Source organism: Acomys minous, assembly GCF_964271855.1.
Source record: "Acomys minous genome assembly, chromosome: 13".
Lineage (NCBI taxonomy): Eukaryota > Metazoa > Chordata > Mammalia > Rodentia > Muridae > Acomys > Acomys minous.
This window is the reverse complement of record NC_140495.1, coordinates 58,480,272-58,503,619: the sequence shown is the minus strand read 5'-3', so window position 1 is coordinate 58,503,619 and position 23,348 is coordinate 58,480,272. Positions and strand designations below refer to the sequence as shown.

General features: G+C 44.2%; 1 protein-coding gene across 2 annotated transcripts in view; it reads right to left on the bottom strand.

The window, feature by feature from the left end:
* Positions 1-2,211: 2,211 nt before the first annotated feature.
* The window catches only part of UGGT1 (UDP-glucose glycoprotein glucosyltransferase 1), a 107,595-nt gene continuing 86,458 nt past the window's right edge, over positions 2,212-23,348 (bottom strand). For both annotated transcript variants that reach the window (XM_084752399.1, XM_084752400.1), the window contains 6 exons: positions 22,901-23,083; positions 17,168-17,328; positions 15,892-16,006; positions 9,119-9,235; positions 8,559-8,712; positions 2,212-6,469 (listed from right to left, as the gene is read on the bottom strand). In XM_084752399.1, coding sequence (XP_084608525.1) covers positions 6,444-6,469; positions 8,559-8,712; positions 9,119-9,235; positions 15,892-16,006; positions 17,168-17,328; positions 22,901-23,083 — 756 coding nt within the window. In that variant the 3' untranslated portion in view covers positions 2,212-6,443. The remainder of the gene's footprint in view (positions 6,470-8,558; positions 8,713-9,118; positions 9,236-15,891; positions 16,007-17,167; positions 17,329-22,900; positions 23,084-23,348) is intronic.

The window sequence follows — 23,348 nt, the reverse complement described above, 5'->3', positions numbered from 1 at the left end:
GAGATGCTGGAAGATGCCAGAGCTGTGAAATATCTACCAAGAAGAGCAGCATGCAGGGAGTGGGCCCAGTCCGTGAGCTGTGTGGATGCTGCAGACAGTATTGCTTTGTGACTCAGTATTTTCTCCCTTTACCATGACTCCTTCCTTTCAGAACAGTGATGTATACTCTCTACCATCGTATGTTGGAAGTTTTTCAGTTGCCTTTTGATGTTACAGGGGTTGCACATCGCCTTGAGTCTTACTTTTAAAGTGTTGGGAGTGTTAGAAGCCTACGGGGACTTTTGAGGTTGAGTTCTCTGCACCTTGCATTATGATATGATCACGGACTACGGGGGCCAGGGAGAGGAATGTGGTGGTTGGAATGAGATGCCCCCCACAATCTGGTGCATTTGACTACTTCAACTCCAGTTGGTGATGCTGTCTGGGAAGGCTTGGGATGTGGGGTCAATGTTGGCAAAGGGTCACTGAAGACAGCTTTAGGAGTTTCACTTGCACCATTTCCAGTTCCCTGTTTCCGTCTGCAGTTGAAGGCCTGAGCCCTCAGCTTGCACTCCAGCCGCTGTCGCGCTTCCCCACCACGTCAGACTTACCCCTCTAGAACCACTCATTTTATAAGTTGCCTTGGTCCTGGTGTTTTATTACAGCAATCGAAAAGTAACTAATACAGATGGTACAATTATATGTATATCAAATAATGTTTGAGATAAATTTATGATTTATTATCAATAAAAGACTGGTGTATATGCCTATTTTCTATACGCAGGGACATATAAAATTTTCTCAAGCTAAAGGAATCTAGAATGAAACAAGTTTGAGAAGCTCTGAGCTGGAGATGGGTTAGTAATGGAGGGTACTGATCAAAGGATAGACTTCCAGCTAGAGCCATCTCTGCAGTCTCGTTGTCAGGGGTTACGGGCATCACTCATTGTGATGATCATCAGTATATCTGTATTTCAAATCTTCACTCTGTGAACCTCGAAGACATGTACATTTATAAATTAAACCTTGGGAATAAAAAATAAATGTAGGGAACCAGGCATGGTGGTGCATGCTTTTAATCCCAACACTCGAGAGGCAGAGGCAGGCGATCACTGTGAGTCCGAGGCCAGCCTGGTCTACAAACAGAGTCTAGGACAGCCAGGGCTACACAGAGAAACCCTGTCTTGAAAAACCAAACTAAACTAAACTAAACAATAAAACAACAACAACAATACAAAACAACAACAACAATAATAATAGTAAATGTAGGACACATTAAGAGTAGTAAGGAATAGCCAGGTGTGTACACCTTTAATCCCAGCACTTGGGAGGCAGAGGCAGGAGGATTGCTATGAACTCAAGGCCAGCCTAGTCTACAAAGTGAGTCCAGGACAGACAAGGCTAACACAGAGAAAGCCTGTCTCGAAAACCAAAAAAGGGGGGAAAAAAAAAGAGTAGTAAGGAATGAACAAATGAAGTTTCGGAGGCCGACTCGGGCCGGTTTCCTGGGATTGCTAACTAGCTTACTTGGTGAGTTCCATTACATGAGAACTTGTCTCAGACAGAGATGACTCCTGAGGAGTAACAGCTGAGGGTGTTCTCAGGCGAGTGTGCACACGCCTCAGACCCCACTCCAAACAAAATCAAACAGAATCCACGTCAAGTCAGAGCGCAGGTTAGAGCCCAGGACTCCCATATTTGCAGATGAACCCCAGCCCAGGGCTGCGCAGTGAGATGTACACACCCTCCCTTGAATCCCCCACCAACACGGGAGAAGTCCCACTTCTTTGCCAGGTCTCACTTGAGCCTCATCTCCCACCCACTAAACTCTCCTCCTCACGGGTGCCAGGCCTTCTTGGTTGCCACCTCAGTGAGGACACTTGGCACGTCAGTCTCAAGTGTGCACTGATCAGGGGTGGCACAACTGCATTCAGCTTCACTCCCGTCCCAGAGCAGCAGGGAGGGGGCAGAACCCACACGCCTTCTGAGGGACTCGGCGAGGTTTGCCAGTGCTCTTTTGACCTTCACCCCTCTGCCTCCTGTGGTTGGCACTGTGCATGTTACCCAGGCTCTGCCGGGGGCGGGTTCCAGGGTTGAAGGCCTGGCTGTTGGCCCAAGATCTGAAGGACTAGCTATGGCCAGACCCTAGGACCCTCCAATCTCGTCAGGGTTAGACCGTCCTCTATCAATCTGCCCTTCCCACGTACGCGGGCTGAATGATGGGCCAGACAGTTGTAAAGAAGAGGAAGTTTATTGTGTTGAACAGAGCTTTCTCTCATGATAAAACCAGCGTTCCTTTGGACTGAGACATTCACAGACATGAACCTCACCACCAGTGAGGTGTTGATTTGAATGGAAAGCAGGACAGCTCCTTTAAAGACCCTAAGCTTTGCCTCCATTTTCCGTTTTCTGGTTGGAAAACAGAGTGTTTGGTAGTCTTTTGTTCGGAATTGTTAAGCTTAGGTTAGTGCAGTTTGCGTTTGGCTAAGGGAGTGGTGCCCATCTCTCTGTGGGGCTCAATGGGGACAAATAAGGCAGTGCAGAAAGCACAGGTGGGAAAGACCGTGGCTTCAAGTCCTCCACACTGCTAGGGACCCAGGGGACTCAGGAGAGGTCTCCTGCTTCCCGTCCCCGACTTGGTGGACTTCCCAGGAGCATGCTTGGCAATGACTCACATTTGCTGTCACCCTGTCAGCATGCGGTGACACCAGGAGAAGGGGAGTCTGCCCCATTCACCGACTCACCACTGCCAGGCAACACAAAGTGCTTTCTGTTATTATACAGAGAGACAAAACACCAGCAATGAACGAGAGATGAGAACCTTCCAGACACTTGGAAATTTCAGTAACTTCCTGAGTGACAATTTTTAATGTGCTATAACTCCAGCATTTGAGAAGTCCTCATAAGACTTTCCTCATTACCTTAAGGCAGAGAAAATAGGATTCATGGATTTCAACAAAAACTGCTACCTTTCTAAACAAGAAATATGATGAGCAATTTGACTGACTCTGGTCATCACACAATATCCCCATAAAGCCTAGTCCTCCGCAACTAGTAAACAGACGGGGCCCTGGGGACATTCCCCATGAAATCTATGCAGAAAAGTGCACAAGGGCTCCCTCCCGGCTCCTCAGGTGAATCATTTCTTTTAACATCGCAGGTCTAATTAAGAAGAGCAATTCTAGACAAAGATTTAGTCATGGAGATGGGGACAAGAGGAGTGACTTCGTACTCATGACCACGTGAGAGCTGTCCGACCAGTTCCAAATCACGCCAGTCAAGTTTACGTCCTGCGTTTTTCTTCCTTCTTTATCACTGAGCTCTTTATCAGCTCACCATGCAGGGACTCAATCTAAAACCAGGTAACATACATCAGGCAGAGCCTTAACACAGCTCAGAACATAAGCTTCAAGGAGAGCTGAGGAAATCCTGCTCTGCCACGGAGCCTGCTTCCGAGTGGTCAGGCCAGCACACCCGGAGACAACCATGTTCATTCAGAACTACAGCTTCTGCCAGAGCAGCGATGTCAACTCCTTATGAAACTGACATACTACCCTCAGCATGGGCGCATCCAGTATACTTCTGACAAAACCAGGACACCAGAGAGCTGTGCCCTGACAGCCCTGGATGCCAGTCCAGTGCCACTTTTCACAGAACATAGAAACTGACTCACAGTGGTGCATGTAATTCTAACATGTCACAGTTCACACTACCCTACTGATTCAGAAAGGAAACTTTCTACCACTATACGAAGAGGCCAAAAAAACATTATTTATACACCTGCCAAGAATAAGAGTGAACCTTTCAGGAGCCTCAACACTCCATGTGGCCAGCTATTTCCTGATCCTTGGGAAATATCCCATCTCTTTTGTCACAGCATGCCTTTTCATGGTGGAGTTCTCAGATGAAACAAACAGGGGCACCCTTGGGGGGCCAGGGCACTGATGGTAGCATCATATCTGGGGCACCCTTGGGGGCAGAGCACTGATGGTAGCATCACATCTGGGGCATCTGTTTAATCAGTAGAGATAACAAATCAAATCCACAGGAAGCAAGAACTGGCCAAGGAAGGGCCCGGACAGCTCTAGAAACAAGCTAGCATCAACTACTGATGACTATGTCAGGGTGATAACTCACGGGACTAAAGGACCACGGAGGACACACCCTGCACCTTCCTTTTCCACCAAGGATGCACAAATGACTTGGTAAAAAGAAGGAAACTGGCCACAACCCAGTGACCCGACTATTTCCTGGGAACACTGGGAGGACTGTTTCTGCCTACAGTTGAGGGCAGAAGCAATGGCATCCTGGAAGGTTAACCCAGTGTGGACATGAAGCCTGAACAAAAATCGGCTCCTAAGCTAACTTCTGGGTTTAAAAATGGGGGTTGGAAGGAATAAATTACTTGATAAATATATGTGGCAAATTTTTTATTTTTAAAATTCATGTTGTAATTAATGTACATTGTGTCCAATGCCATGTGCTAGCTAAGCTAAGAAGAGAGCAATAGAACATGCTTACCTCAACGTGTCTTCAAGGCCCTTTGTCTGGGACGTGTGCCCCTTCCCCTACTTTACGACAAAATGACAAAACAGTTCGATAGTCCAAGAGTCAAAATGAAACATCCTTGAGCGCAGCTGGGAAGTAATTGGTTCCCAGACACCTTCCCAAGGTCAGAGGACGTATCTCCTGGGCATCCTCACTAGGGATGCCTGCCATGGGAAAGGGACGCTTACTGAAATTCAGCCTCCCCAGCCACTTCTGCTGGATGTTGTGAGCACCAAATTTAATGATGTTTTGTTCATTTACCTGGAAGTCTCACCTGAGGGGACACTTGTGCTCTGCACAGGACTCTCGGCAGGGACTGCAGCTCGCTGAGTTTATGCTGGTTCTGAGTTCCCACTCCATGTTTCCCTGTCTCTCACTGTTTATTCCTTAACAGCTATGGCTACTGCAGTCATTCTTCCTTGAAAACACGTAGCCCAGATGGCCAAGGACTTAGTCATCCTGTGTGCTCCTCACAGTCACTCTTTTGAGAGGGGTTGGGGTGCAGTGCCAGGACGGAATGCAGGGCCTTGGGCTCACTAGACAAGTACTCTGTCAGCCGCTGAGCCACACCACAGCTCCCTTTTTAAAGTCAGGTAAAAGAGGAAGGCCAGCCTCTGTGGGTTGGATAGCAAGCAGGCAAGTGCTCAGCAGCACCCTGAAACTCTGCGCAGATGCCTGACTCCTGGGCAGAGATGACATCACATACCTACAACTGTCCAGGCGGGTTAGCATGGCCAAGGCAGAACAGCCCAGGCTGCCCCTGACAAGGTGATGCTGTCCTGTGGCTGTGAATACACACAAAGCAATGAAGGGTGCCGTTTCACACAGCAGTGGGTACCTTAAAACTGGACTGGGCCCGGGCAAGTCTCAAAAGTCAAAGGCAACCCACAGGGCCAAAACAAAAGGGCAATGACAGACTGTAAGAAACTGAGGCCTAGAGACAGAGTCACTCCTGGTTGTAGGTCTGATAGCATTTGGGAAAGAAAAGCGCAAGGACAGTCTCCTGGGTCTGAGAGAAAACTCTCAAGGGGAAGGCAAACGGTACAGTGACCATCCATGTGGAGGCTGAGCACACTCAAGATTGGTCACTGAGGGACTTGGTATACTGTGCCCAGCCAGGAAACTGATAACCAACAGTTTTCAGAAAGTAGGAAGAAACAGCAAACATTTTTATAAATATAAAAATTGTTTACAAAACAATCTCCTAGAAAGTTCACTGGGAACAGAATAAAGCTTCCTTTGAATTCAGCCACAGTGGACTGAAGAATGGCCAATTTTTTGTCTTCTTCCCTTGAACACCCCACAGCTCTCCTCTGCCTGCTGTTTCCCCAGCCCTCACCCAGACCACCCCAGTTCTCAAGACTGATTTGCTTAGCAACTGCACTGAGCCAACCCTGAAGACACATGATTATAGGTTGGGCTCAGTTAAACAATGAGCCCCATGCTTGGGAAGAGAGTGTGGGGCACAAGGTGAGAGGCGTGTTGGCATAGACCTTGAGGCATGGACCTTGGATGAAGCATCTGCTGGCCTGACCTGGGACAGGCTGGGCATCTGCAGTGCAGCGAGGGCTGCAGGTAAATTGAGGTAAGGAAAAACATGGTGGCCTTTCTGGTCAGCTTCTGGGCCAGCATAGTGATGTGGGCACCAACGGACTCGGCTTATTCCACTTGCCACCACCATTTCTCCCTTTGGTGAGAAGAGAATCCCAGAAGATAAGCCACTTGTCTTCCTCTGAGGTACCAATCCAACAGAGCCTTAGCCCCAAAGATCCAGCACCCACTAGGGTGCAGTAGTCTAAATCCAATGCTCAGATCACCTGCCCGATCAGTTCATCAGCAGTTGTATCAACAGATCAGAAAAAAACAGCACTTAGTACAAAACTGTCCAATGGTGGCTTCCTATCCTCCTCCAGAGATCATAGCTCTTCATGCTTCTGAGATCCTACAGAGAGCAACAAAGTAAGACTTAGGTCATAAGATGCAGTGTGAGCATTGTCCCCAGCCTGGCCGCTGCAGCTCTCAGAGATTACAGAAGCTTGGGGGCTGGTATTTTTGTATTAGTGTTTGAAAGTGACCATGAGAGAGAGGAGGCATCTTCAGTTTTAACAACTGCTGACTCGCACTCTGGCTACACGGCTTCCACAAGGGCAGCACTGGCTCTCAGCCAGCGGACTTTTCAGACAGCTTCTGCACTTACACGTTTGGTCTATGTGCCAGGGTGGCTGTTTTCTTTGATCTTTAAACTCTTTTAATGTTACTAATTGATATATAACAGTGGAGTTTCTTCTTGTATACTGGTTTTTCCTTGAATTATTGAAGATACATCCTCAACAGAGGCATTGCTGAAGATAGAAGCCCTCCTTTCATATACACTTTTATTTATTCCCATTGTTGTGGGCACACACATGGTGCACATGTGTGCTCAGAACACAGCTCTGTGGAGTCGGTGCTCTCCTTCACTTGTTCTTGGGCTGCAGGGATCAGACTCAGGTCACTGGTTGTGAAGCAAGCCCCTGGCCCTCTCAGCCATCACTTTGACCCAGTGCCACAGGATTTTAAAGGCTCCTGGTAACAGACTCGTTGCTTTTAAACTCAGGCTTTCCAGATACACAGAACTTCAGCAAGGCTCACTCACTAGCGCTCACCACTGTCTCTTCTATGCATAGCATTACCAACACATCTATGTCTTTTGATATAGCAGATATTAATGGTGACTCTAACTTGATCACTATTTCCTTATTCCTCATATATGACTCTTAAATAGTTTGTTCACAGTCTTTGTCCATTTATAGGTAAGTTTCATAATGAATTTAATTTCTTTTAAAAAGTATTATTTTCATTTTTTATATTAATGGGTGTTTTGCTTATATGTGTATCTGCATATCAGATGCATGCTGAGCCATAAAGGTCAGAAGAGGGCATCCGATCCCGTGGAACAGGAATTGCAGACTGCTCCAAACCTGAGTTGTTTCCATAGTGACTGTGTGACCTCCTGTGATATTTACTATCCTGACAGCCTCCAGTGGACTGTCAAGTCACTCCAGACCAAGCTCTGCATCCACTTCTCAGGATAAGTTTAAAGTAGGAGAAATACTATCATCCAGAGTCAGTTTATTCACTGTTTGTGTAGGCTGCTCTCAAACTCACTGTGTAGCTGGGTGTAAACTGTTTAGACTTGTATGGATGGGCAAAGCTTATTACACATTTATTTGTAAGCTTTAGTGGCCCCCAAAATAAAACATCACAAAACACCTAATTTGACTGGTAAACAATATGGAAGCATTTTGTACAGAGGTCCATGTCTATCTTTGGCAGTGCTAAGGACTGAACCCAGGATCTTGTACACGGTTTAAGTAAGTGCTCTCTACCACTGAGCTACAGTGCAGCCTTCAGAAAGATGCATCTTACCCCAGACAGTATGCTCTTCCACACTGCTGCTGCCTAGTTAAAATAACATCATATGTGTGTCTGGTTTTTCATTTTGCATTTGTTGTTTTGAGACAGAATCTCACTATGTAGCCTTGGCTGGCCTGGCCTTCCTACACAGACCAGGCTGAGCTCAAACTCTCAGAGACCCACCTGTCTTTAAAGGTGTGTGCTGCCATGCCTAGTGATGTGTGACACCCCCCCTAAGTAATAAGTAAAACTATTTTGAAGTTATAATAAAAAGATAACAAAAGTTAAAATTTTATGTAAAAACACTCCATCCTTACCCCAAAATGCCCGTTTTACACTATTTTCTTTCAAATGAATATCTACTTGGCCTTGCATAAATTTATGCATTCTCTAGTACCTTGTGAGATTTGATGACAACAACAACAACACACACACACCAAATACATACATGAATTATTTCTTAAAACTGCACTGAAAATGCTATTCAGAAGGCTGGCTGAAGAGGCAAAATGAAAAACAGACCCTAGTTGAGGTCAAGATTAAGAGAAAGGTTACCCCCCCCCCCCCACACACACACACACTCCTATATTCATCAGAAACCAAGACTGCCTCATCCCGAGCAGCCTCGCACTTACCGTCCTGGGTCTTCTCTTCCCGCAGGGTCCCTGTCTCCTTCTCCTCTTGGAAGAGGATCTGCAGCTGCTTGATCTCCTGATCATAGTCTTGCCACTCAGGGACGATTCGCACAGCAGCCTCTAGTTTGGGCTCTTTAGTCATGGGATTATTACACTGCAAACAAACAAACGCATCTCAGTGCGGCAAGGGAAGGGCATACTGTACTGAATTCAAAGGGGTTCCTGGTGGGCGTGGGTGAGACTGAGGAGGGAAGATCAGGACAGGGCTAGCCTGGGTTATGCAGTAGAATACTCTTAAAACCAAAGGCAGCAAAGAATAAAGGTGAAGTGGAAAACCCTCCAGGCACTGAGATGAACTAGAGGACAAGTGGTGACTCAGCAGAAAACAGCTCTGCAGGCTGCACGGGATGGAATCTGACTTCCTTGGCAAGCGAAGAAGAGCCCTGCTGAAAAGACCAGGACCTGCTCTGCAGCTCCAACTACAACTCAGAGAAAGCCAACTTGGATAGCATCAGCAACCGCCAGGCACTGTCACGGGGCCACAGAGCAGGGCAGCTCACCAAGTCGATCGTCTTTGCCCTCTTCTTAGAAGCGTCATCACACCATGTTTCACACCAAAGCCACTCTTGAGGGAGTGATTTGATTGGCACCTGATGGATCATGTTATTGGGCAAATCCTGTTTGGTAAAGAAAATAAAACACAAGGATTTCAGAAAGAAATTTAAATAAGCAACCAGAAAGTGTTAGCTTAAAATTCAACTAGAGGGCAGGAGAGATGGCTCAGCATTTAAGAGTATATACTGTTCCTTCAGAACTTAGCACCCAAGTGGGCAGATCAGAACCACCTGTAACTCCAGCCCCAGGGGATCTGCTGCCCCCTTCTGGTCTCTGCAGGCACCTACACACACATGCACATTCCCACACACAGACATGAGTCAAGAGTTTTAAAAAAAAAAAAATTAGAGAAACAATCAGGAATACCACCTCAACTAGGTGCCCAAGATACCCTTAACTTTGTAGTCACCCCCTTGGGCCTAGTTATATAGCTCTGGCTGGTCCAGAACTCGCTACATAGACCAAGATGGCCTGGAACTTGTAGTGATCCTCTTATCTCTGCTTCTGGAGCTCTGGGGTCACTGTGTGCCACCACAACTTTTATTTTTTTTTTAAAGAAAGTTAAAAATGTAGGTAGGGACAGAGAGGTGGCTTGGTGGATGAAAGCACTGCTACCAAGCCCAACCACCTGAATTTGATCTCTGAGACCTTAAACGCAGTTTAAGGAGAAAACAAGTAGGCATACAGTTATTGTGTGATTCAAGTGCTGATTCTTGCCCCCTCCATATCTGGTTGCAATCCTTGTTCTGAGAATTTCCTGTCTCAATGTTGGGCAAACACTGCTCCCTAGTTGTCCCCTAATATGCCAATAAAGCAACTTTCAGCCAATCACTGAGCAGGGGAGAGAATAGGGCTGGACTTCCTGCCAGCCAGGGGAGGAGGAGTTAGGAGAGAAAGTAGGGGATTGAGCCCCTGGGAAGTTCAAGAGACATGAGGAGAGAGGTGCCAGAGCAGGAAAGCTACAAAGTACAAGTATCTGTGGAATGTATGCTGGGAAGAAACCAGATTAGCTTAGAGGGTTAAGAATCATGTAATAACTGCTTAGCTCTTACGTTGTGAAGCTTGTTAAAATAATATAATGGTGTCTCAATTAGTTGTGTGATAGCTGGGTTAAGAGAGAAGCTGAGAAACAAACAGTTTTATAAAAATAACTAACAGTTGTCCTTTGACTTCCATGTGCTTGCTATGACGTGAGTGCATGCTTAAGAATCTGGAGCAAATGAAGCCCTTATTTCTTGGTATATATCTCAAAGAACTGAAAGCAAGAACTCACATACTTGTATACCAATGCCCATAGCAACTATCAATGTGCAAGTAAGCCAAATATCTACTAGTAATGACTTAGTAAACAAATACTGTGTATGTGTACTACACTAACAGTCTTAATAGAAAGGAGATTTTTACCTAAGTAAATAAACTATCATACAACACAGCTGAAATGTCAGCTAAGTGAATAAGCCAAGCAAAAGGACAATTCTATAATATTCCTTTGAGTTACAAAAACAAATTCACAGTGACAACAAGTAGAAAATGGGCAGCCAGTGAGATGGCTCAGTGGATAAAGGTACTGGAGACCTGAGTTTGCTCACCACAAACTGTGGAAAGGTGGAAAGAGAGAACCAATCCACAAAGTCGTCCTGACTTTGACATGTACACTTCCCCATATCTATCTCTGTGGCTGTGTCTCTGTCTCTCTCCCTCCCTCATTTTAAATAAGAAGAACGAGGGTGTATTAGTTCCCTCCTTTGCTATAAGCCAAGTACTGGGGGAACACTCTGTCTTGGCTTACAGTTTCACAGGGACAGCTGATTATGAGGAGAGCAACAGGCAGAGTGGCTCCTGCACTGTGGACCAGCCCACACAGCAGGTGAACGACAGTGTTCTGCTGGCTTTCACTTCTTCCTTGTAGAACTGTCTAGATCCCCATGCAAAGGAACAGTGCCACAGGCTGGTCTTGCCCCTCAGCTAATTCTCCCTGGAAACACCCTCACAGAGCTTCTAGGCATGCCATACTAGTCTCCTCAGTGATTATAAATCTGCCCAAGCAGACAGTTGGCCAGCACAGAGGGGGAGGCTTCAGTGCTGTTCTCCCAGAGGACCTGAGTTTGGTTCCCAGCACCCATGCCTAGTACTTCACAATCACATGGTCCCCAGCTTATTAGATGGCTCTGAGCATGTGCACACATGTGGCACACACTCAGACCCACATGAGAATAACAATAAAAATGAGATGTTTAAAACACAACGACAGCGCCAGGCGTGGTGGCGCATGCCTTTAACCCCAGCACTTGGGAGGCAGAGGCAAGAGGATCACTGTGAGTTCGAGGCCAGCCTGGTCTACAAAGTGGGTCCAGGACAGCCAAGCTACACAGAGAAACCCTGTCTCGGAAAAAAAAAAAAAACCCAACAACAAAAAAAACAAAACAAAAAACAAAAAACAAAAAAAACCCCACAACGACAGCATAATATATACTAATCAAATACAACCCCAAAACTTACAACACTACAGCAATGTAGATATTGTAGAACAGAAATGAAGACAGACCAATGGGACGAAGTAAACAGCACTGAGACAGGTCTACAAGCACATGAATCCTTTCTATGTTCCAGTACCGGGAACTGAAGTAAGGTTCTTACTTATATTAACCATGCATTCTACCACTAAACTACATTCTCAGGCCTTGGTGACTTCATTTCTGACTAAGATGGTATAGTAGAGAAATGTATTCTGTTATTTTATTTAACTGACATTTATTTTGAAACAAGGTCTCTCTATGTAGTCCTGGCTGCCTTGGAGCCTGCTACGTACACCAGATAGGACTCGAACTAACAGATCCTCCTGCCTCTTCCTCCCAAATCATGGGATTAAAAGTGTTTGTTACCATACTCAGCCAGTGTGTCCTGTTTAAAGAAAAAGAAGCTGGGCCAGATGGCACATACTTTCAGTAGAGGCAGGTGAATCTCTTTGAGTTCCAGGTCACCCAGATCAGCCAAAGCTATAATAGTGATAGCATGTCTTTAAATTTAAAAAGCCCAAATATCACATAAAGCAACTAAAAACTGAACTTGACCTCACATACACAAGAAAAAACTCCAATTTAACTATGAAATGTTTCCCACAGGTTGTGTTTGAACGTTTGTCTCCAGTGAATAGTCCCACTTTGGGAGCAGGAACCTTCAGAAGTAAGTCTCTAGTGGGAGCACTCAGGCAGATTAGCCTGGCATTTCTGGTGCTTTTCTGTTTCCTGATCTGCCACTCCTGCCACCAAGAACTCAGCTGCTGTGCCGGGACTTCCACTCTGCAGCCATCTGAAGCCCTCAGAAACCATGAGCAAACCAGCCCATCCCTCCTGTAAGCCACGGACACAGCAGCACATAGGCCACCTACACAACCCAGAGTGGAAAGGGACGGAATAAACACAATCTCCAACACCCATGATCCTCCACGGACTAGATCACCACGGAAACAATGGGCGACCCAACAGGAGGGAAGAAAGGGAAAGAAAGAATGCCAAGATGTAAAGCAAAAATAACCTTTACATATCTAAGAAGTTCAATGCACTCCAAATACATATACACAGAAAGATACCAATACCTAATATACTTATCAAAACTTACTTAAACTATTTTAAAGCCAGCAGTTGAGGTATATGTCATATACAGAAGATCTTCACTAAAATTCAATGGTAATTTATCATCAGAAACCCTGAAGGACAGAAAACTGTGGGGAAAGATATTCAAGTGCTGAAAGAAACGGTCCAAGCAGGGAGGGCTTCTATGTACAGCAGAACTGCTCATCAGAGCTGAAGGAAAGCGTCAAGTTATCTGAGACGCAAAGCTAAGAGTCACGATGCCTTCCAGAGACACTACAGGGAACCCTTCAGCCTAAAATGGAAGGACACTGGAGAGTAACTGAAATCCATATGCATTAACAGATTGCATGGGCAAATGTACCAATGTATCTGATTTAAAATTAGACAATGCAAAAGGTATTTACAAATGTGTGTGATGGGTATATAATAAGATACAAACTGATAGCAGTACAAAGGAGCAGGAAAATGGGAGTTGAAATTGGCTAGCATCAGGGCTGGAGAGATGGCTCAGTGGTTAAGAGGACTGCCTGCTCTTCCAAAGGACCCGGGTTCAATTCCCAGCACCCACATGGCAGATCACAATTGTCTGTAACGCCAAGATCTGACACCTTCACACCAATGCACATAACTTAAAGTTAAATAAAATATTAAAAAAAAAAAAAAAGAAATTACGTTAACGGTAATCATCAGAACACACACACATACACACACATGCATGCATGCTCGCTCAAAATATTCATTAGTGTGGTGGCCAAGTGTGATGATGCATGCCTATAATCCCAGCACTCAAGAGGCAAAGGCAGAGAGATTTCTGTCAGTTCTAGGCCAGTCTAGTCTACACAGTGAGTTCCAGGCCAGCAAGGGCCATATAATGAAATCCTGTCTCCAAACTAAGTAAAACAATATTTTATTTACACATATGTATCTTATTTACTTATCGTGTATGTATATACAGATAAATGCACTGGAAAAAATATGTATTGCAATGAGGAAGGCAGTAAATAATGTAGGCTTGAAAAACATGAAAGATATAACATAATGATACAAGAGAATGAACAGGAAATATGAGGCGGACTTCCTGCCTCACTAATAATTACTGCAAACACAAATTCTCCAGATGGAAGCTGGAATGGAACTCAGCTCACACCTAGAGTAAACAGACTAGCCATTAAGTAGTGACCAAAATATAAGCAATGGCATATCTCACACTACTGACGGGAGTGCAAACCGTAGCACACCTCTTACACTGCTGATGGGAGTGCAAACTGTAGCCACACTAAAAAGCTGTTTGAGCAGCTAGAAAAGTGGTTCTGCGGCTAACAGCGGGGGCTGCTCTTCCAGACAGCCTGTATTTGGTTCCCAGCACCCATGCTGGGCGCCTTATAACTGCCTCTTAACTTCAGCTCCAGACATCTGACATCCTCTCCTGGCATCTGAGGGCTGTACTCACATGCACACACTCCTCTATCTCCATACATACATATAATAAGATCATTCTAAAATCCTTGGTTGAGACAGGGTTTCTGACTCACCTTGTAGACCAGGCTGGCCTCGAAGTCACAGAGAGCCGCCGGCCTCCCTGAGTGCTGGGGTACAGGCGTGTGCTACTGCACCTGGCTTCTAAAAGCGTTTGAAATTCTCTAGTGATAGCAATAACGATACAAACAACTGACAGTCCCGTCTCCAGTGCTATTTACACATGCATGCAAAAGTGCTTACAGTGCAGTAGCCACATAAATGAAAAGCTGAAAATGCACCAGGATAGAGTGGCACAAGCTTGTAAAAGGCCAAGGCCAAAGGATTGCTGGCGTAAAGAAGCTCAAGGCTAGCTTGAAGAACAGATCTCAAAATTGTTTCAATGGTTCTTCGTGCTGTAGGTAGTTTATTGTATATGTGTATAATAATATAAATGCATATGTAAAAATATTTAATAAAAAATTATCATTAATTGCTTCAAAATTTTTTTTGTTTTTGAGACAGGGTTTCTTTGCAGCCCTGGCTGTCCTGGAACTCACTATATAGACCAGGCTGGCCTCTGCCTCCACAGGCCAAGAATTAAAGGTGTGCTCCACCATGCCCAGCTAAAAGGAAAGAGCATAAGAGAAGGAGGAAGGGAGAAATGCAAATGAGGAATACCTAGTAAACTGCACCCAAAACTATGAAAGAACCCTGAGCAGAAGGAACATCTCCAGGACAGAGCAGAGGGCAAGAGGCCAAAGAGAAGCACAGCGCCTAAGGGGACCAGGGGCTCAGCACCAAGTCTACACACAAGTGGATTGACTCCCATCCAACTCAGGGTGAAGAGTAGCACGTGATGGCAGTGACGACACACTCGTGAGGGGTTCTGGTTACAGGCTCTCCTTTGTAGTGATGCCCCGACATACTTGAAGATGGATTCTTAATGGATGCCACATATCACAATAAACAACCACAACGTTTTAAGATAAGCTGGACACGGTGGCTCATGCCTTTAATCTCAACACTCGGAAGGCAGAGGCAGGTGTATCTCAAGACTAGCCTTGTCTACAAAGTGAGTTCCAAGCCAGTCAAGGCTACCAAGGGATACCTAGTCTCAAACCAAAGAGTTAAAAAGAAAAAAAAAAAAAGATGGACAGTAGATATCTAAAATAGCTAAAACTACAACTTTGGGGCTGGAGAGAATGCTGAGGGGGCCCTGGCTGCTCTTCCACAGGACCCAGTAACAACTGTCTGTTACTCCCTCTTCTGGACTCCGGGAGCACTGCAGACACAGTGCACAGACCTACTTGTCGGAAAAACACCCATCCACAGAAAAATAGATATAATACAAGCAAACCCAAACAAAACAAACCTGTCGTTTTACTTCTGAAAGTGTTTGCTATTGGAAAAGGTATTCAGAAAGCCTCTCTGAAAGTTCCTGACATGTAGGTCAGGCTTAGGAAAGTTTAATACCATCTGAGCTATTCGACAGTCTCAGCCCCTTTGTGATCAGATATAAGTCTCTCTCTCTCTCTCTCTCTCTCTCTCTCTCTCTCTCTCTCTCTCTCACACACACACACACACACACACACACACACACACACACACGTTAATTTTCTGACACAAAATGGCATGCCTTAAATGTGCAAATGCCAATGGTCACTTACTTGATCAAGGTTTGAAAGACTGTTGGGATCTTGACTTAGACCTTGGTACTGTCCCCTGAGTCTGTCACCAGCAGCTATTTTCCTAAACTTCTTCAGATCCACGACATACAGTGCACTGAGCAGAGAAGAGACACTCGTTACAGCCAAACCAAACATTTATGCCAACAATGAGCCAAAACCAAATAATAGGCCAAGAGCTGCAAGTGTCTCTGAGAGGGAGAGCTGGACGGCGGCAGGAGTGTGCATGCTTCAGTGAGGCCTACAGACCCGACAGGCACACTCTGCCGTAGCAGCTCCCGTTGGCCAGCTTTTCATCTTGTTGTCTTATAAGGAAATTAGTTCCCGAGTGTTACAACCGTTTCAGGCCAGGAAATAAAGACTAAACCTGACATCACAGTACCTCAGCACTCATCTCTGCGTGGGCTCATTTTAAGATGGGTTTATTTAGGGGCTGGAGCCTTACTCGGGGTAAGAGCACTGGCTGCTCTTCCAGAGGACCAGGCGTGGCTCGCATCATGCACATAGTGGCTCACAACTTCCTGAAACTCCAATTTCAGGGACTCTGAAGTCTTCTGGCTTTCATGCAGGCAAAACACTCATATACATAAAATAGGTAAATCTTTCTATTTAAATTTTATTTTTTATGTGTATGGGTGTTTTGCTTGCATTTGTCTGTGCATCACACGCAGGCAGCGCCTACACAGGCCAAAAAGGCACCAGATGCCCTGGACTGGAGTTATAGACAGGTGTGAGCTGCCATGTCGGTGCTGGGAATTGAACCCAGGCCCCACAGAAGGGCAGCTAGTGTTCCTCATCTCTGAGCCATCTCTCCAGCCCCGCAATATTTCTTCTATGTGTCCTAGCCTCCAAATCTTCCAAATTATACTTTATCCAGAACACATGGAGTGTCCATTAGACATGAATATATACAGGTGATGGTGGGCTTTTGGTATCAGTTTTTGTGAGACAGGGTTTCACTTTATAGACCAGGCTGGCTTCAAACTTAGAGATCCTCCTGCTTTTGCCCTCTGAGTGATGGGATTAAAAGTGTACACCACCACACCCAGCCCATACACTGATCCAAGAGGTTACAAATATGCTTGAAATTGGCAAAACAATGTATTTAACAGATTATATATACATCAGGACACACGAACAGGAAAACTATGAACAACACATTGCTGTATAGGCAGCTAAGCAAAGGAAGTAAGCTGCTCTTTATATTCAGGCATAAGAGCTATAAGCAAGACCCTCTGTAGGAAGCACTCTTCAGTACCTGATATGATACTTTCGTCCAGCCAAATGACTGGCCCAGTACCCCGACTTCCAGAACCGGTAGCCATCCATTTCTCTTCTGCTATCACAGAAAGGAGTGTAACCGTAAGGGGCGCCATCCAAATTGAAATCCCTTAACTCTTTCAGATCTGTCCGTACAATCTGCAGAAAAGACAACCAAATCATTTGTTAACTAAGACACAGATAACTCTAAAGTCTTCCTTAGAGTCTAATAATGTATTTCACAAGGAGCAGAAGGGCAGCTCAATGGGTACATCACGGGCTCTAGAACACACGCCTGGATTCCTGCACTGTCATGTGTAGTCTGAAGCGACCCCCACAGACACAGTTCTGTGCAGCTGGCCCCAGCTGGTGGGTGGTGCTATTCTGAAGGCGGAGGGGCCTTCAGGAGGTTGGGCCCAGTTGCTGAAGGTAGGTCTCTAGGGGCAGGCCTTTAAAGTCTGCAGCCTGGCCTTGCTTATGTTTCTGTTCTCTGTGCTTTGTCTGCTGTCATGGGAACAAACAGTCACACCAGATGCCCCTGCCCCTATGGCCCACTATCTACGTTCCTTTGCCTGCCACATCAGACTGTGAGACTACGAGGCAAGACAACCCTCTCCTCCCTTGAGCTGCTTCTGCTAGGTGTTCGCACAGAACAGGGACACAGGTACCGGATACCGCAGCACACACTGAAGTGACAGAGCCTGACCGGTGGCTGGCAGGCCTTTTAAACTGGCTTGTGGGCAGCACATGGAAGAGTTTGCAGACACAGGGTGGAGATGCCCTACCATGCTGTAAGTAAGCAGGGTTCAGTAGGCTACTCTGGTGGGAGTGCATAAGACAGGACGCCAGAGAAATGGTCACAGATCAGCCTGTGCTGAGGAGGCTTCAGATGAAAGTGAAGACCCGCTGGAATTGGACCAGAGGCCACTTGTGTTACATCCTGACACAAAAGTAATGAACAGATTCATTTGACATGAGGAACTTCGAGACTGCCTTATTTTCGGGCTGTGGCATGGCTATCAAGCTTCCTGCTGGGGTCAGATGTACAGCAAACAGGACCAACAAGAGGAGGAGACCAGAAGCACACACTCAGCAGCCTGGGGAACACAGCTTTAACTGTTAAGATGAGCATCACTGTAGAGAATCTTCGCACTCTGCACTGGCTGCCAAAGTGGTCTTAGCAAAGTGGTCCCCTGTCTTAGCAAGGCATGGTAGCACAGGCCTGGAGTCCTAGTACTCTAGAGGCAGAGACACAAGAACAACTTAGACCACACAGAAAGGCTCAAAAGCAACGAATGAACAAATAAGCAATAAAGTACCTAATATTTGGCCAGATAACTGGGCACAGTGAGCAAGTGATAGTGAACATTTATTTTGTAATTCGTGGTACTTTTGTTAAATGAGTTTAGATACAGGACTGCACACACATACAGAGCAGCTGTATTTAAGACGAGGTAACAATGAGAGCTGCAGACTCTGGGTAGGGACTGGGCTGACTCAAGATTAGACCCACAAGCTTGTCAAAAGTTCCATGTCCTGCAGTGGCTTCAGTGGAAGCTGTGGATCAGAACAGGAAGTGGATTAGACACTGGAAGATCCACAGACATGGGAAATTCCAAAACTCAGAGAAGGCTGCAGAAGCAAGCAGGGCACCCACATTTACATAGGACAATACCTAACCCTCAAAGGAAGACATGAGATGGAGGCTCTGTCTCTATACACCCACCCACAGAACACCAGCACCTCAACCCTCTACAACTTAGTCCTCTCCTAAATACTGCAAACACCGCCACTGAAAGACAATAAAAGGTGACTTAAATTTAAAAAATGAAAAATACACAAGAAAAGCTCAACCAATAAACTAATTCCAGATGCGCAAGCCCCAGAGCAGAAACAAAACCAAACAAGATAACTAGTCTTGTTTATTACTAACCCTATTGCTATGGCTCCTAAAGAAAATGGCTTGGAAGGACTTGCAGCCAAAGAATTAAAAAATATAATTATAACTATGTCCAAACAACTTAAAAACATGAGTATATTCTGAGAACAAAACAAAAAGAGTGAATGAAATAAGGAAGTCAACCCAATATATAAAATTAAATTTGAGAGGGAGAGGGAGGGAGAGAGAAAAAAAAATACTGAAGAGAAACAAACAAATGATACAAGAAATGAAAGTTTCAGTTAGGCGAATGAAAAGCTCAGTTGGAAAGCCTCACAAACAGAACAAATCTGAATCATGAGTATAAGGACGGGATGGAGGACTCAAATCATGCAGCAAAGACCAGTGATAAATTGTTGGTGGGAGGAAGAAAGGGAAATGGGAGAGATCTGGGATACCATAAAACAAACAAAAGATCTTCTAATTATAAGCACAGAAAAATTATAGGCACAAAATTACAAGCACAGAAGCAGCGTATCACTCCAAAGGCACAGACAATATTTTTAATAAAATCATAGAAGAAAATTTCTCAAATCTAAAGAAAAAGATGCCCAGCAAGATATAAGAAGCATACAGAATTCCAAATAAGACATAACCAGAAAAGAAACCCTTAACATATTATAATTAAAATACTAAAAGCACAGAATACAGAAAGGGTACTCAAAGCTTCAAAAGAGAAAAGTCATATGTCATCTATGAGGTAGACCCATCAGAACAGGACCTGGTTATTCAACAGAAACACATAAAAGCCAAAAGGAAAGATGTATTCTAAGCTCTGAAAGCCTCTGAAGCCTCTGAAAGAACACAAATGTCAACCAAGACTATTATACCCAACAAAACTATCACTACCTACTAAGATTGAAGGAGAATGGTTAAAAGTATTGGCGGTTCTCCCAGAGGACCCAAGTTTGAGTCCCAACTCTCATATGATAGCTCACAACTGTCTGTTCCAGTGGACTCTCTGTAGAATTGTACCAGACCTTCAAATAACTAATACCAATACTATTCAAATTGTTCCATAAAATAGAAGAGAACGTCTTTTGTGCTCTTCTTATGAAGCTAGTGTTACCCCATCGCCAAAATTACAAAATAAAAAGCCAATCCCTTTGATATACATAGATGCTAAAATCCTTGAAGAATATATCACATCAAAAGTATCATTCATGATGACCAAGGTGGCTTTATTTCAGTGAATTTAGGAGTGGTTCAATATATGTAAATCAGTAAATATAATTCATCACATTAATGAACTACAGGCAACAAAGGAAATGTCATTGGTAAAATCCAAATCCTTTCATGATAAAAATCAAGGAGAGTCTAGGGATGGTGGGCGCATACCTCAGTATAATAACAACTATATAAAACCAGCCTAAAGCCAACATTACACTAGATGGAGAACTCAGAGCATTCTCCCTAACATCAAGAACAACTTCTATTTAATATTAGTGTTTGAAGCCTTAGCTTGAACAATATGACAAGAGAGGGAAATAAAAGAAATACAAATATAAAAAGTCATAGTATTCCTTTTTGAAGATGATAGTATTTTATATATAACAGGTGCTAAAGACTCCAAGAAAGTCTTAGAGCTGATAAATACTTTCAGCAAAAGGGCATAATACAAAAAATCAACATAAAATTCAATAATCTTCCAATATTCCAGGAGTAGTCTGAAAAAGAAACCAGGGAAACTACAGCCACAAGCAAACAAGCACAATAACAACAAACCCACCTGAGAATAAACCTAACCAGGTAAGCAAAGATCTTTAGCATGAAAACTTTATGACAATGAAGAAAGAAATTGAGGAAGACAGAAGATAAAACGATATAGCATGCTTATGTAGTAGAAGAACTATTATCATGAAAATGACCATCTACCAAAACCAACAAACTCAAGTGCAATTCCAATAGAAAATTCCAAAACTATTTCTCATAGATTAATCCAAGATAATTTAGACAGAGGCTACAAAAGACCAAAGATAGCCAAAGCAATCCTAACCAAACAGGGCAGTGCAGGAGGTACCTGATTTCAAATTATACTAGTCATTAAAAACCAGCACGGTCTGGCACAAAAACAAATATACAAATCAGTGGACTAGAACCGAGGACCCAGATAAAATCCGCACAACTAGTTTTGATTTTGGAGAAAAGTATCAGAAATATACATTGGAGAAAAGACAACATCTTCAACAAATGGTGTTGGGAAAAGGATTTCAACATGCAGAAAAAATGAAATTAGATCTGATCTCTCCTTCAGCACAAACTAAACTCTACCTGTTCAAGAATCTCAACCTAAGTACTCTGGGCTACCTACACGGTAGCTCACTACTGTCTGTGTGTAACTCTAGTTCCAGAAGATCTGACAACCTCACACAGACGGATGCAAGCAGCACACTAATGCACATACAAATAAAATTAAAAAGATTTGATGCTGTGAAGTTGCCAGACAAAAAAGTTGAAAGCACCCTTCAACTTAAAGTAGCGGTTTTCAACCTGTGGGTCACGACCTTTTTTGGTCAAAATGACCCATTCACAGGGGTCACCTAAGACTATCCTGCATATCAGATACAACTCATAACAGTAGCAAAATTACAGTTATCAGGAAGCAACAACAACAAATTACGGTTGGGGATCACTATAACCTGAGAAACTGCACTAAAGGGCTGCAGCATTAGAAGGTTGAGAGCCAATGACTTATAGGCACAGGTAAAGATTTTCTATATAAGATTCTAATAGCACAGGAAATAAAAGCATTCAATCAATAAATGGGCTCTCATGAAGCAAAAGACTTCTGTAGAGCAAAAACAACTGTGAAGTGAGTCTATAAACAGCCCAAGAATGGGAAGAAATTTTTGTCACTGGTGCAATAGTGGCATAGCTGTGAGGGGATAACTAATGGCTTTCTCACTGGATTTGAGGCTTGTTCCACAGGAGAGAAACATCATCCCTAGTACTGTAATCATGGCCCAAAGCCTAGCCTAGGATTGTGGAGGTCACAGGCCCAAGAGCAGAACCCGCTATTGTTATTTTCCTAAATAGTGATGCTCTGAAGGTACCTTCCAAATGTTTATGTTAAAACCCATAGATTCATGCTGCTCTTAGCCATGGTCAGAGATGCTTCTTTAAGCAGTGTGCAGCAGAGATACAAAACTGCTCAAAGGGATGAGAAGAAGAGTCTGAATCCTCAGTATCTACCCCGACTCCCCCATCTCCCAAGGTTCAGTGAACACTAAGGAAGATGAGAATGCTGTGAATGCTGCCTTCTGGACAGGATGTGGTTATCACACACACACACTCTTAGCAGCTGGGCCTACACATGACCTGGACAAGATCAAGCTGGCAAAAAAACAGATGGATAGTCAGATGATACGTAGGCTCCCCCCTTACTGAGGCATTACCGGCAGTGGATAGTTGCTGGGAAGGAACAATCCTTCTTTTCTAGGCCGCTGATAGGATTCCCATGCTCAGTGGATGCCTCTATATTCATGCACCCATGGGCTGCACTAACTAGACACACTGGGTTATTTATGGACGGGACCATCAGGTATAATGATCATATAATCACATTCTATTGTATCCATGCATAACATTCTCAAAAAAATATTTTAAAAAAGGAGATGTGCTGATGGAACTTAAATTTAATTAGTGATCACAGCAGGGTGACATCTTTTCATATTTCTGAAACTGTAATACAAAATAAACAGGTACTTTTCCATCTGAAAATCATGTTTAAAAGGGAAAAAGAGACCGGGCATATTTGACCCAGCTCTCAACACCTGGCGTGCACAAGCTCACCTGATCAGCATCCACAAACAGGAACTTGTCAACAGCCAGTGGGAAGAGCACATCCAGGAAGAGGATCTTGTAGCCCCAGATGATACGCTGCTTCTCTGTCTGCTGATGAAGCCACCGTGGCCACTTGTACTGAACAAGCTCATACTGGAAATTGTATGTTTTGGCCATGTAAGGTATAAACTCCTATTTTTAGACACAGAGAACAATCATTCATTCTGATTAAGAAAATTGACTACTTAATGTAAGTTAACCGCCATTATTACAGTACAAATAAAACACTAAAACAAGGACTGGTAAGACTTTGGTCTTAAGTCACTTAACTCACACAAGAGCACATATAAACTCTGGTCCAACCCCCCATTTCTTGGTTACTTCTATTCACCACATGAAATGACAGAAATCTGCAGGTGAAGGCTTTTAGATTTATAGTGTATGTGTGTGAGAGAGT